Source organism: Dipodomys merriami, unplaced genomic scaffold (genome assembly GCF_024711535.1).
Source record: "Dipodomys merriami isolate MVZ:Mamm:240054 unplaced genomic scaffold, mDipMer1.0.p SCAF_175, whole genome shotgun sequence".
In the NCBI taxonomy this organism is placed as follows: domain Eukaryota; kingdom Metazoa; phylum Chordata; class Mammalia; order Rodentia; family Heteromyidae; genus Dipodomys; species Dipodomys merriami.
Window position 1 is genome coordinate 1,779,419 of NW_027203104.1, and position 14,729 is coordinate 1,794,147.

The following is a 14,729-nucleotide window of genomic DNA, read 5'->3' on the forward strand; positions in this document are numbered from 1 at the left end:
ATGCTGGAGACCTACAGCAACCTCTTGTCTTTAGGTGAGCAAAAGTCATTTGAACATGCGAGATCAAAGGCTGTTTTTTTTTTAAGTAGATATATAAATATTTATGTTGTTTCGGTAGACGATTCCAGTCCGTGGGAATATAAAATTCCTGTCCATTTTTTCCACTTGATTATGTAATTAGAGACAATTTTATTCCCATTCATCAAGAAACCCAATCAGCACTTGGACCCAAAATCTAAACTACATTCCACTAATAGAAAGAAGACTGTCATCCTAAACTTGGGTTGATTTCTGTACGTGCAAATATAGTCTAGAATAGAAAGTACATCACTATTTGAAGTATGATCTGAAAATCACTAGTTGAAAGTGGTTATTTGTAATCAACCCTGACCTGGGTGCAGTGGCTAACACCTGTAATCTTAGCTTCTCTGGAGGCAGAAATGTAAGGATGTTGGTTTGAAGCCTGCAACTGCAGAAAAGTGACCATGAGGCTTTTATCTCCAAATCCCTTCACAATCTACAAATGTAGCTGGGACTGAAACTAGCAGAATGCTAGCTTTGAGCAAAAGAGCTGAGTTCAAGCCACCCAATTGGCAAAATAAGTTGAAAGCTGGGGAATATCAACAAGGGAGTGGATAAGAAATGAGAAACAAGGTTTAGGAGCAAGTTTGTGAACATGATGTCTAAGACCTTACAGTAATGATGACCCATCCTACCAATAGTTCTTCTCTACTTGTTAATAACAGGACACTGTGTTCCTAAACCTAAATTGATTGCCAAGCTGGAGCAAGGGTCAGAACCATGGATAAGAGAAGCCTCAGACAAAAATCTCACAGGTGAGATAAAGCATCTTGCATGATAGTTTTGTAGCCAGAGTACACTTGGTAAGTTTAATGAGCTTTACTGAGCAATAATGTTCCTAGTTCCCTGAGTCATGTGTGGCAGAGAACTAGGTGATCCTTTGTCTTAAGGACATGACAATCAAGAATTTACATGGAGACAAACTGATTTGGCTGTCCCAGTATAGTTAAAGTGAACAATTTTCTTTTTCTTTGTAGAAATCCTTCTTAAACAGAAAAAGGAAATGAGAAATGTAGAAAATGAGGTCTCATTTTCATTGAAACAAGGCCTATGCAGGTATGAGGAAATGAGGAGTATGCCAGGACTGCTATCCTGTGAGAGGAAAATTGCTTCTTGGTGATGTTGGAAGTGAGTGAGATTCAGAAGCAAAGCTTTTGGTTCATAGGGGATGACTACCTGGGTGGTGAGCTGCAGTATCTTTGGTCTTGAATGGTTGTGAAGGAGCAGGAGTGTTAGAAAAGGAAATTTGATGAGAATTTGACTAAGGGTGAGGGAAACCAATTTTAAAAATGCCACCAATCCCTAAAGTAATTCTTAGTGAGAAGTTAGAACTGAAGAGATGGAGGTATAAATCCTTACTCTCAGGAACCTTCCATGCTTAGCGGAAAGGCCAAGGGATGTATCAAACACCCTAATGGTCCCTAAATCTAGACAGTATTTCTGTTCCTCACCTAATGGTTGAGAAGCTAAGCAGCAAAATGTATAAATTATTTCCACAAATTAAAAGAAAAATAATAGCTATTCCCTTAGGACCAAACCTCGAGGGTATTAAAGGCAAATGTTTAGTACTCAGCTTATAACTAATAGTGTGTAGATGAATCATTTGAGTAATTAATTCCTTGAGAAAAACTGAAACAGAAAAACATTATTTACCATTGTAAAATGTCAGTGCTACTTTCTTAACTAATACATTACAGAGAAAAGCTTATATTCTGCATCAAAGAGTTCCTGCTTTGATCTTTTAAAATCTCGTAACAGTTAGGATGCACGGAAATGCCTTTACTGTTACATTAAGGAATCTTGAGGTCTCATTTCTGTTTTTGTCTGTCTTTCTATATCTCATTGTAGATGTCCAAGAAAAGGAGTACAGGACTAAGACCTGTCAGGAGAATCCCTATGATTGTCTGTCTGAAGTCGGAGTCATGAATATTAACACAGGGGAGAAAAATGTGAAATTAATAACAACTTTTAATTTGAGATCCAAACCTAAGTCAGAGCTGATTAGGAATAATGGGAACTCCTTAGGGATAAGGACAGAGGAGTTCAGGCAGTGTCAGAACATGCTTCTCCATGGCGAGTCTAATGGGATATGTGCTGCTTATAGTCCTGGAGTATCTCCTGTAGTTAAAGAATCTAACCAATGTGGACATTCTTTCACCCGGAAGACATACCTTACTGTCCATCAGAGAACACACACAGGAGAGAAACCTTATGAATGTAATGTGTGTGGAAAGTCTTTCAGCCGGAAGGCACACCTTACTGTCCATCTGACAAAACACACAGGAGAGAAACCTTATGAATGTAATGTGTGTGGAAAGTCTTTCAGCCGGAAGACAACCCTTAATGTCCATCTGACAACACACACAGGAGAGAAACCTTATGAATGTAACCTGTGTGGAAAGTCTTTCACTCGGAAGGCACAGCTTACTGTCCATCAGCTAACACACACAGGAGAGAAACCTCATGAATGTAATGTGTGTGGAAAGTCTTTCAGCCAGAAGGCACACCTCACTGTCCATCGGACAACACACACAGGAGAGAAACCTTATGAATGTAACCTGTGTGGAAAGTCATTCAGCCTGAAGTCATACCTCACTGTCCATCAGAAAACACACACAGGAGAGAAGCCTTATGAATGTATCCAGTGTGGGAAGTCTTTCACCCAGAAGACAAACCTTACTGCTCACGAGCGAACACACACAGGTGAGAAACCTTATGAATGTAACCTGTGTGGAAAGTCTTTCATGCGGAAGTCAAAACTTACATATCATCACAGAATACACATAGGAGATAAACCTTATGAATGTAATGTGTGTGGAAAGTCTTTCATCCAGAAGGCACACCTTACTGTCCATCAGACAACACACACAAGAGAGAAACCTTATGAATGTAATGTGTGTGGAAAGTCCTTCATCCGGAAGGCAAACCTTACTTTTCATCAGAAAATTCACACAAGAAAGACACTTTATGAATGTAACAAGTGTGGAAAATCTTTTCACTTGAAGGCATACCTTACTGTCCATCAGAGAACACACACAGGAGAGAAACCTTATGAATGTAACAAATGTGGGAAGTCTTTCACCCAGAAGACAACCCTTAATGTCCATCAGACAACACACACAGGAGAGAAACCATACAAATGTAATATATGTGGAAAGTCTTTCACCCAGAAGGCACAAATTAAAATCCATCAGACAACACACACAGGAGAGAAACCTTATCAGTGTAATGTGTGTAGAAAGTCTTTCACCCAGAAAGGAAACCTTAGGATCCATCAGACAACACATACAGGAGAGAGACCTTATGAATGTAGCAGGTGTGGAAAGGTTTTCGCCCGGAAAACATGCCTTACTATCCATGAGACAATACACACGGGAGAGAAACCTTATGAATGTAATGTGTGTAGAAAGTCTTTCGCCATGAAGTCACAACTTACTGCCCATCAGGCAACACATACAGGACAGAGACCTTATGAATGTAGGAGGTGTGGAAAGTCTTTCACCAAGAAAATCGGCCTTACTGTCCATGAGAGAAAACACACGGGAGAAAAACCTTATGGATGTAGCTGGTGTGGAAAGTCTTTCATCCGGAAGTCGATCCTTAAATCACATCAGATAATACACACAGGAGAGAAACCTTATGAATGTATGGAGTGTGGAAAGTCTTTCAGATGGAAGGCAGCACTTAACATCCATCAGATAATGCACACAGGAGAGAAACCTTATGAATGTAACAGCTGTGGAAAGTCTTTCACCAGGAAGGTATACCTTTCTGACCATCAGAGAACACACACAGGAGAGAAACCTTATGAATGTGACCTGTGTGGAAAGTCATTCAGCCACAGGGGAAACCTTACTGTTCATCGGAGAACACACAGGAGTAAAACTTTAGGAATGTAACAGCTGTGGAAAGAGTTTCACACAGAAGTCAACCCTCATTTTTCATCAGAGAGCACAACACAAGAGAGAAGCCTTATGACTGCAACAAATGTGGAAAGAACCGTGCACAGGAGGCCACAGCCTAGCATATAAGAAAATTCACCCAAATGAGAAATCTCTAGTATGTAACAAGTAGGGAAAGTCTTTCATTTGGAAGAGAAGTCAGTTTGCAATAGAGAACCCACACAGGATACAAACCTTATCAAGGTAGAAATGTGGAATTCTTCAACCAGAAGGCACAGCTCAGGGTTCATCATTGAACACACACACACACGAGAGAAATCATAGCAATGTAAAACATGTAGAAAGTTTTTCAAAAAAGTTCTAAGTAATCTCAGTCATTCTTCCCTAAATGTCCATCTTCTAAAATTTCTCAAGTTCCATTTCTAACATTCTCTATTGGGAGATCTACAAGATGATGATTATGTCTAATTTCCTGTTTCATGAAATTCTAGGATGATATTTACCTTTTTCCTTTTATTTTGCTGTTAGTTTCATTTGAACTCATGGCCCTTTACTTCCCTTTGGCTTTTATTCTCAAGCTTAGCACTCTACCCTTTGTGCCACATCTCTAATTTTGAGGTTGTTGTATTTAGTATCATGAATCCTATCATTGGGAAGCAGTCTACTTTCTTCAAAGGTGTTTACAAAATTATGTAAGTAAAACTGAAATGTTATAAATTAGGAACATAAGTAGTTTCATAGAATCTATAAAGAAATTGAGTGATTTAATGGAATTTTGTAACATTTAAAAATGAGAAATATTTGAGAATTATAGATGAGTAATAAAGTTGATTTAGTAAATACTTATTTTATGTGGTGAAATTCAATAAAAGTGACATAGAATCCATTCAGATTTCTTGTGGGAAACAATTTTCAAATTTTTCTGTAAACCTAGAATACCTTCTATAACATCAGTCTCTTCACCCCTGGAAATGAACAGTTCTATAATTTTTATAGAGCTGGTAGTATTTGTCATATATTCATATAGTCTTTCACAACAGAATAGACAAAATACATACTTTAAGGGATAGAGGTATGGCTTAGTTGTTAGAGCATTAGTAAGTGAGCAAAGTATCATGTACTGGCTTTGAGTCCCATTCTTGGAGCTAAAGAAAACAAAAAAGAATATACACTTAACATTCCACAATCCCATGTGTAAAAACAGAATTCAGAAGCCCCACATGAACATGTCTCCATAGCAACAGCTTATGAGGACTTTAGAGACATACTTGAGAATGTCCCAATGGTTCATAAATGTGAACCTCTTGGCTTTGAGTGACAGATTACAAGGGACGCATTCATCAGCAGCTCACCAGGGTGATTACATTGTGTGTGTGTGGGTATGCATATCTATGTATGTAAATATACATATATGTCACTACAAATTCATCCAGTCACCTGAATCCATCCATAACCCTCCACAGCACTATTCATTATATCAGATGTTTTCCACAATCATTGGCTCTACTAACCAGCTCATCTCAGGTGCAGTCATGGTGCAACAGAACACAGACCCATATCAGGACCTAAATACAGGCACATAAAGGAGGAAACTCCTTTACTATATGATCAAGTCCTCAAAGGAGGGATAGCATTAAGGTTATTTAAATTATTTGGAATTGAAAACCTAGGAAATGAAGACTCTTACAAAGAAGAGGACTAAAAGTGAAGGAATTTCATTGATTGAAAATAAAAGCAGGGCTGGGAAGGTGGCTCACTTGTAGAGCGCTTGCCTTACATGCATGAGGCCCTGGGTTTGATTCCTCAGCACCATAAAAGCAAAAAGGAAAAAGCCAGAAGTGGCACTGTGGTTCAAGTGATAGAGCACTAGCCTTCAGTTGAAGAGCTGAGGGACAGCGCCCAGGCCCAGAGTTCAGTCCCCACGACCGAACCAAAAAAAAATAAAAATAAATACCCTTGTTGCCACGCCTACTTCGGTGGAGTCTGCTTACCATGGAACACCTGCTTTTAGATCTGAGAATGGGACTCCACAGAAGCCTACCTCTGAGAATGGGACTTCACAGAAGCCTACCCCTGAGAATAGGACTTCACAGAAGTCTACCTCAGAGAATGGGGCTTCAAAGAGGCCTACCTCCTAAAAAGACTGGCAAGTCCCTGGGAAAGATATGTTCCTGTTTTTCTTTTTTTCGCTGAATAGGAGTGCCTATTAATCTTTTACTGCTCCTATTGCTTGTTCTACTTACTCATGCTCAACTTTCCCTCATTCAGGGCTCTTTCTTGGAAGTGTTGACGACTCCAACATCTGATGAGTGTCCTGAGAACATGACTAACTCACCAGAGTTAAGTGCTACCCTGAAAGTCCCTCTTATGGAGGCTATTAGACAAGTCATAAGTAAATATAAAAGTATTGGGAGGTTTCATGACGTCACTTCAGCAAAAGGAATTGTTTGTAAGAAATTTACAAGAAGCTGTAGGCATGGCTAGAGCAGAAAGAGTGTATGGCTATTGGAGATTTCCCTTTAATCCTGGAGCATAGACAATAGACTCATATAGATATCCTGTAGATAAGAAAGATGTAGAGGAATATTTAGACCAAAAGCTAAATAAGATTCCTAAAAGGTTGGTAGATGGAAGGTGGCAATGGGTTATCAGAGGAAAATAGTGGAATCCTCCATTATTTAGAGGACCACAGAGACTTCCCCCAGATCCATAGCCTTTTACAGGTGTGTATGATAAGGATGGCAACGGTTGGGAAAACTACTTAGGAGAAAGAACTTCCTATTACTCTCTTGCATTTACTGAGAGACTTGCTAGATCTAGGCCACCTTGGTGCTTACTATCAAAAAAGGAACAAGAAAGATCTTATGAGACAGTTAAGGCCTCTATGGAGAAGAGGAAACGATTATGTGAAAGGGTTACAGAGAAGACACTATGAGCTTGAATTAGATATATGGCCAGATTTAACTAAGTATACTGAATATCATGATTTTGGGCCACAAATTGGGGACCCTCTAAAAAATGGCAAAGAAGAATAATTGCTGAGAAAAGATTTGAAACGCATAAAGTACAAAAGTAACAATAAAGTACTAGAGTTCATGCCTTTCTGTCCAGCACCTTGCCCATATGCTCTGGTTAATGGTTAATAGGTGATAAACATCTCGAAACAACTGTATTTCTTAAAAATAGAGGTAAAGCCAAAAACAACTGCCTATCGTCATAGCTCATCATGCAAAAAACAAGATCAGGCGAGCAGCTGATGACCACCCAAGAACGAAGTCTTGCAGCAAGATTGTGTAACCTTTTGCCCTGTCTCATGGAGACTTTCTCTATAAAAGCTTGTTATCCTCTGCAGTAAATCGCATTCAGCAGTCACTCCTCTTGTGTGAATTGTCTGTTGGCCATCTCCCCACCTATTCCAGTTACCTCCACTAGGTGTCCTCCGAGTCCCGACAGAGCCAGTCCATGGCACCTCCTTAATAAAAGAAAAACACATTCATCTCCCCATGAATAGTTTCTGACACATTAGCACCTGAGAATATTCCTAGTTCCCAACTCAGCTTTTTTCTCCCTTTCACCCTGAGGAGTGTCTGAAACTCACCTGAGGAAAACTGTTGGGTCAGTGTAAAGTATGTGGCTGATTTTAAGAGGTCTCAGAACACTTGTGAAGCAGCTGGACACCTGTGGTTCACACATGTACTCCTATCTATTCAGAAGGCTGACATCTGAGGATCATATTTCAAAACCAGCCCAGCTGCAAAAGTCATTGAAATTACTATTTCCAATTCACCCAATGGCTTGAAGGGAACATGTGGCTCAAGTGATACAGTACTAGTCATGAGCAATCAAGTGTAGGGACAGCACCTAGGCCCTGAGTTCAAGCCCCAGAACCAGCAAAAAAGCAAACAAACATCGAAGCCCTTATTCAGTACCAGAAATAACTCAAGGCATGTAAATACCAATATGTAAAGCTGCGGGGCTTAGGCTGCTCATGCTTGCAATTCTGAAAGCTGAAGATCAATCTTTGAAGCTTGCCTGGGCAAAATGAACAGGGGACTCTTCTCCCCAATTAACCACCATAAAGGTCATAAGTAAAAGATATGTGGCTCAAGTGGTAGAGGACTAGCCTTAAGCAAAGAAGATCAAGAACAGCACCTAGGAAATGAGATCAAGTACTAACATTTGCATGTTTAACTGATCTACAGGAATCAATACCATTGTAGTAATTGAACTTCATTTTGTAATAATGCACACTTTTAAGGAATCCTCTTAAAACAGAAAGATAACTTTCTTTGATAGGGTTGTGAAGCTAGTTCATTTAGTAGTTCCTCTAAACATTTTCCTTCCTTAATAATTAGGAACTCATTTGATTTGAGCACAGTAGTGAATTCCTCTGAAATAAATAGAGTAAGCTAGGTATGTTTTAGCAGGTTTATAATTCAAAACATAGTGAAGGAAGACAGGATTTTCACCTCTTTGGGAGCAACATAGGCTACATAGCGAGACTCTGCTTCATTTGTATATATAAAATATATGTTAATATATACCATATAATATATACATGAGTGTGCAAGTGTGTATATATATGCATGTGTGTATATGTTTATATATTTATATACAAACATAGGTGCATACATATAAAGAAATTTGTTTCCAAGTTTTTCCATTTCCTAACAAATGGGGCAATGTCATTCTTTCTGATGGAGGCATAGAATTCCATAGTGTATATATACCTCATTTTCTTGATCCATTTATCTACTGAGGGGCATCTGGGTTGGTTCCATATCTTAGCTATGGTCAATAATGCTGCAATAAATATAGTTGTGCTGGTAGCTTTAGTGTGGTCTTGTTTGTAAACTTCATCCAGTCCCTGGCATCCACCCATAATCCTCCATAGCATCTTGCAATTTATCAGACCTTTTCCACAATCATTGGCTCTACTAAGCAGCTCATCTCAGGAGCAGACATGGTGCAACAGAACACAGACCCATATCAGACCCTTAAATACAGGCACATAAAAGAGGAAACTCATTTATTGTATGATCAAGTCCACAAAGAAGTGATAGCAGTAAGCTTATTCAAATTATTTGGAATTGAAAACCCAAGAGGTGAAGATTCTTACAAAGAAGGAGACTAAAAGTGAAGGAATTTCATTGATTGTAAATAAAAGCACAATTCATCTCACCAAGAATAGTTTCTCTGCTACATTAGCACCTGAGCAATATTCTTAGTTCCCCCTCACAGCTTTTTTCTCCCTTTCACCCTGAAGAGTGTCTGAAACCCACCTGATGAAAACTGTTGATCAGTGTAAAGTATTCAGAAACACTGATTCAGAACACTTATGAAGCAGCTGGGCACATGTGGTTCACATTTGTACTCCTGTCTACTGAGGAGGCTGAGATCTTAGGATCATAGTTCAAAAGCAGCCCAGCTACAGAAGTCATTGAAATTCCTATTTCCAATTCACCACCCAAAGGCCTGAAGTGAACATGTGGCTCAAGTGAAACTAGTCTTGAGCAAAAAAGTTCAGGGACAGAACCTAGGCCCTGAGTTCAAGCCCAGAACCAGCAAAAAAAGCAAACAAACCTTATTCAGCATCAGAAATAACTGGAGGCATGTAAATAACAATATGTAAAGATGCTGGGCTCAGGCCACTCATACCTGCAATTCTGAAATATGAAGACCAAACTTTGAGGCTTGCCTGGGCAAAATGAACAGCAGAGTCGTATCTCCAATTAACCACCATAAAGGTCATAAGTAATAGATATGTGGCTCAAGTGCTAGAGGACTAGCCTTAAGCAAAGAAACGCAGGAAAAGCACCTAGGCAATGAGATCAAATGCTAACTTTTGCATGTTTGACTGATGTACAGAAATCAATACCATTGTGGTAATGGAACTTCATTTTGTAATTATGCACACTTTTAAGGAATCCTCTTAGAAAGAGAAGAATAAGTTAATATGACAAGGCTGTGAAGTTAGTTCATTATTAGTTCCTCTAAAGATTATCCATCCTTAATAATGAGAAACTCATTTGATTTGAGCACAGCAGTGTATTCATCAGAAATAAAGTTAGTAAGCTAGGTGTGTTTCGGTAGGCTTATAATTCAAAGCCAAATAAAGGAAGAAAGGTTTTTCTTCCTTGAGAGCAACATAGCCTAAATTGTAAGGCTCTGCCTCATTTGAATACATGCAATATATAATATATTAATATATACAATATAATATATACATGAGTGTGCAAGTGTGTGTATATATATATGCATGTGTGTATATATGTTTATATATTCATATACAAAAATACGTGCATACATATAAACATAAAGTACTTTCGTTTTTTTTAATTTAATTTAATTTTATTTGTGAACATATTATACAGAGGGGTTACAATTACATGGGCAGGATAATGCGTACATTTCTTACCAAGCATTGCAGCCTCCTCGTTTGTTTACCCTTCACATCCCTTCCCATCCTCCCCCTCCCCCCCCAATCCCAATCCGTCTCTTTCCCCCCCTTCCCCCTCCTGCACCGACGTTGTAAAGCTCGTTTTGGACATGACAACTTGTACTTCTCATTGTTGCAACAGGTCCACCTGTATCCTTAAACAACTGATTTTTCCCCATCTCCTACACAATTTATACTGACATCAAATATAGTGAAAGCAGGGGTTATACTGTGGGGGAGGGACATACAAAGCAACAAAGAGATAATCTTATAAATGCGTTAGAAAAACATGCATGAAAGAAAAAAACATTAAAATACATATCTAAGGGTTCATTCTTTTTGCTTATGTGGTGCTGAGGAATTGAACCCAGAGCCTCAGCCTTGCAAGGCAAGCATTCTACCACTGAGCCACCTTCCCAGCATTTCTTCATGTGTCTATTGGCCATCCTTCTTTCCTCTTCAGAGAAGTTTCTCTTTAAATCTTCAGCCCACTTATTTATTGGGCAGTTGTTTCTTTAAAGATTTGTTGTTGGGGGATTTAATTTTTTGAGTTCCAGGTATATATTACATAAGAGACCCTTGTGCATTGTTTGGCTAGTGAAGGTCTTCTCCCAATCTTTAGGCTTTCTATTGATCTTGCTAGCTATGTCCTTTGCCATGCACAAATGCTGCAATTCCATGCAATCCCATTTGTCTAATCTTTCTTTGATTTGTTGTGTTTCTGGGTCTCAATAAAATTTGGGCCTGTGCCAAGGAGACCTAGGGTTTCCCCTATTCCATCCTGTAATGTTTTCACAGTGTCTGCTTTGACGCCGAGGTCTTTGATCCATTTGGAGTTGATTCTGCTGCAGGGTGATATATAAGGTTCTAGCATTAGTTTTCTACAACTAGTTAACCAATTTTGCCAGCACTATTTACTGAAGAGCTGTCTTTTTTCAGTTCTAATTTTGTCACTCCCTTATTAAAGATTAGATGGCCATAAGTCTGTAGTTCATTTCTGGGTTTTCAATTCTATTCCATTGGTCCTGAGGTCTGTTCTTGTGCTAGTAACAAGCTGTTGTGATTACTACGGCTTTATTGTAGTGGTTGAAATTTGGTCAATACCAAATTCCTCCAGCACTGTTCTTTCTGTTGAGGATCATTTTTGCTATTCAGAGTCTTTTATTGTTCCATATGAATTTCAGGATTCCCTCTCCTATTTCCTTGAAGAATGAGGCTGGAATTTTGATAGGTATCGCATTGAATTTGTAGATATCCTTAGGAAGTATTGCCATTTTCCCAATCTTGGTCTTTCCAATCCAAGAACATGGGAGTTTTTGCCACTTTCTAAGCTGTGTTTTGATTTCCTTTTTCAAGTGTTGTATGATTTTTTGGATGAATTTTTGAAGTCAATTGGCCAAAATTTTTTGAGATATTTTCCATCAATGTTCATCAAAGAAAAGGGTCTATAGTTCTCTTTCTTTGATGAGTCCCTGCCTGGTTTGGGGATGAGGGTTATGATGGCTTCATAGAATGAGTTCGGTAGTGAACTTTCTCTTTCAATTTCATTGAAGAGTTGGAGGAGTATTGGTGTGAGATCTCCTTTAAAGACCTTGTAGAATTCTGCTGTAAAACCATCTGGGTCCTGGCCTTTTCTTAGATGGGAGGACACTTATTTCTATTTCTTTTTCAATGCTTGATATGGGCCTGTTAAGATGGTATAACTCATCTTGGTTTAGTTTCAGCATGTAGGTATTTGCGAGGAGTATTCCCTTATAATGTTCTGAATCTTGGTTTATTCTTTGGTGATGTTCCTATTATCATCTCTGAGTTGATTTATTTGGGTGTGTTCTCTTCTTTTTCTGAGAAGATTTGCTAAGGGTCTATCAATTTTGTTAATTTTTTCAAAGAACCAACTCTTTGTTTTGTTGATTCGTTCTATACTTCTTTTTGGATTCTAATTCATTTAATTCGGATCTAATTTTAATTATTTCTTTATATCTCCTTGATCGGGGTTTATCCTTCTGCTCTTTTTCAAGTAGGATCAGATGTCTCATTAAATTGCTGGTTTCAGATCTCTCCAATTTGTTGATGTAGGAACTCAGATCTACAAACTTGCATCTAAGAACTGCCTTTACTGTTTCCTAGAGGAGCTGGTAATTTGTTTGTTCCTTTTTGTTGAATATTATGAACATTTGAATTTCTTTCTAATATCTTCCATGACCCGCTGGTGATTCAGCAGTGTGTTGTTCAGCCTCCATGTGTTACAGGACTTTCTTTGGTGGCTTTTGGTGTTGAGTTCTAATTTTATTCCCTTGTGGTCTGAGAGAATGCAAGGTATAAATTCAATGTTTCTGAATTTGGACAAGTTTGCTTTCTGGCCTAACATGTGGTCTATTTTGGAAAATGATCCATGTGCTGCTGAGAAAAGCGTGTATTCTGATGCTGGTGAGTGAAATATTCGGTAGATGTCTGTTAAATCTAGTTGATCGAGGCAGTTGTTTAGATCTGTGATTTCTGTTGAGTTGTTGCTGAGTTGATCTGTCTAGTGGGGAAAGTGTTGTGTTAAAGTTCACAACAATTAATGCCTTTGTATCTATGTGGGATTTGAGGGAAAGTAGTGTTTTTTGGATAAATTTGGGTGCATCGTTGTTTGACAAATATATACTTGGAATTGTAATATCCTCCGGAAGGAGAGATCCCTTAATTAGTATGTAGCGACTTTCTTTATCTCATGTCACGAATTTTAATTTGAAGTCTATTTTATCTCATATTAGGATTACAACTCCACCTGTTTATGGGGGCCATGTGTTTGATAGATTTTATTCCAGCCTTTCACATCGAAAATGTGTTTGTTTTTATGGGCAAGATATGACTCCTGAAGGAAGCATATAGAAGGATCTTGCTTTTTAATCCAACTAGACAGTCTAGGTCCATTAATTGGAGAGTTAAGTCCGTTTATGTAGAGAGAGAGGACTGAAAGGTATTTGGGAGTTCCTGCCATTTAATCCACCTTGTTGGAGGCTGCAGCAACTGGGTTCTTCCTATGGTTCTTGGATTCTCAGTTTGGGTGCGGTTTCTTGGCCTTTATTGTGTTCTTGCTGGTTTTCTATGTGTAGGAAATCTTTAAGAATCTTTTGTAGGGCTCATTTGGTGAAGATATATTGTTTCAATTTTTCTTTCGTATGGAAGGTTTTAATTTGACCTTCGGTGATGAAGGAGAGCTTAGATGGGTACTGTATTCTTGGCTGATAGTTGTTTGTCTTTAGGACATGGCATACATCATTCCAGGTTCTTCTTGCTTAATTGTCTCTGCTGAGAAATCTGAGGTGATTCTAATTTGTTTCCCTTTATAGGTGATTGATCTTTTCTCCTTGATAGCTTTAAGGATCTTTTCCTTGGTCTGAATTGATTCTGTGAGAAATATAATGTGATGGTGGGATGTTCTATTCTGATCTGGTCTATTTTAACTTCTAAAAGCTTCTTATAACTGAATAGGCCCATCTTTTTGCGTGTTTGAGAAGTCCTCTCCTAGGATCCTGTGAAACAATTTTCCTAGACCATTAACTTCTGTTTCTAGGTGCTCTTCTACACACATTTTCCTCAGATTAGGCCTTCTGATGGTGTATTCCAAGTGTTGAATAGATCTATCATATTTCTTGGATTTGTCTTGGATGGTTGTATGTTCTTTCTCTATAATATCGAGGCTGTTTTCAATCCCCGAGATTCGATCTTCTGCATGGTGTAACCTACTGTCAAGACTTTCTACTTTCTTTTTTATTTATTTTCCTTCTAATTGGTCAGCTTTGATGGCTTCAAATTCTTTGTTGGAGCTTTGTTTTAAATGTTGTATGAACTTCTTTACTTCCTTAATTTGGTGTTCAGTGTTTATTCTGAAATCACTTAGTTGATTGGTTATGGTTTCCTTGGACTCCCAATCCTACTGTTGGGTTACATTCAGCATTCCCTTTGTGGTGTCCCTGACTTCTTTCAGCTCTCTGTTAATGGATTCCATGAATGCCTTTAGTGATCTTTGTGTATTCTCATCCTGCTCTCTCAATTCCTCTATTTCTCTTTGATTAGCTTCCTCATGTTCATGCAATTCCTGTAGCTCTCTTTGAGTGTTCTCAGTCTGCTCACTCCATTACTGACTTTCTCTTTGACTGATCAGCTTTCTCACCAAATTTCTTTCTTTCTCTTTGAGTGTTCTGAAGCTGCTCACGCAAATGCTGTATCAAATTTTTTCCTATATGAAACTTTGGTTTGCCTCCTCTCTCTTCCTATCATGATCATAGAGAGTCCTTTGCAAGTTTTCAATCTTTTCATTT

At 38.5% G+C, this 14,729-nt stretch overlaps 1 protein-coding gene across 1 annotated transcript; it reads left to right on the top strand.

The window, feature by feature from the left end:
- Positions 1 to 7,355, top strand: LOC138829691 (zinc finger protein 717-like). Its single transcript, XM_070026165.1, has 3 exons — positions 1 to 34; positions 747 to 836; positions 1,930 to 7,355. Exons 1-3 carry the CDS (start codon positions 1 to 3, stop codon positions 3,978 to 3,980), a joined length of 2,175 nt encoding a protein of 724 aa, XP_069882266.1. The 3' UTR covers positions 3,981 to 7,355.
- The last annotated feature ends 7,374 nt before the right edge of the window (positions 7,356 to 14,729 follow it).

What these genes read in the sequence shown, in the direction of transcription:
- LOC138829691 (XM_070026165.1), top strand. Translation starts at nt 1, where the DNA reads ATGCTGGAGACCTACAGCAACCTCTTGTCTTTAG. An exon ending in CAGCAACCTCTTGTCTTTAG is followed by an intron (nt 35 to 746) that starts GTGAGCAAAAGT and finishes TGTTAATAACAG; the next exon opens with GACACTGTGTTCCTAAACCT. An exon ending in CTCAGACAAAAATCTCACAG is followed by an intron (nt 837 to 1,929) that starts GTGAGATAAAGC and finishes ATCTCATTGTAG; the next exon opens with ATGTCCAAGAAAAGGAGTAC.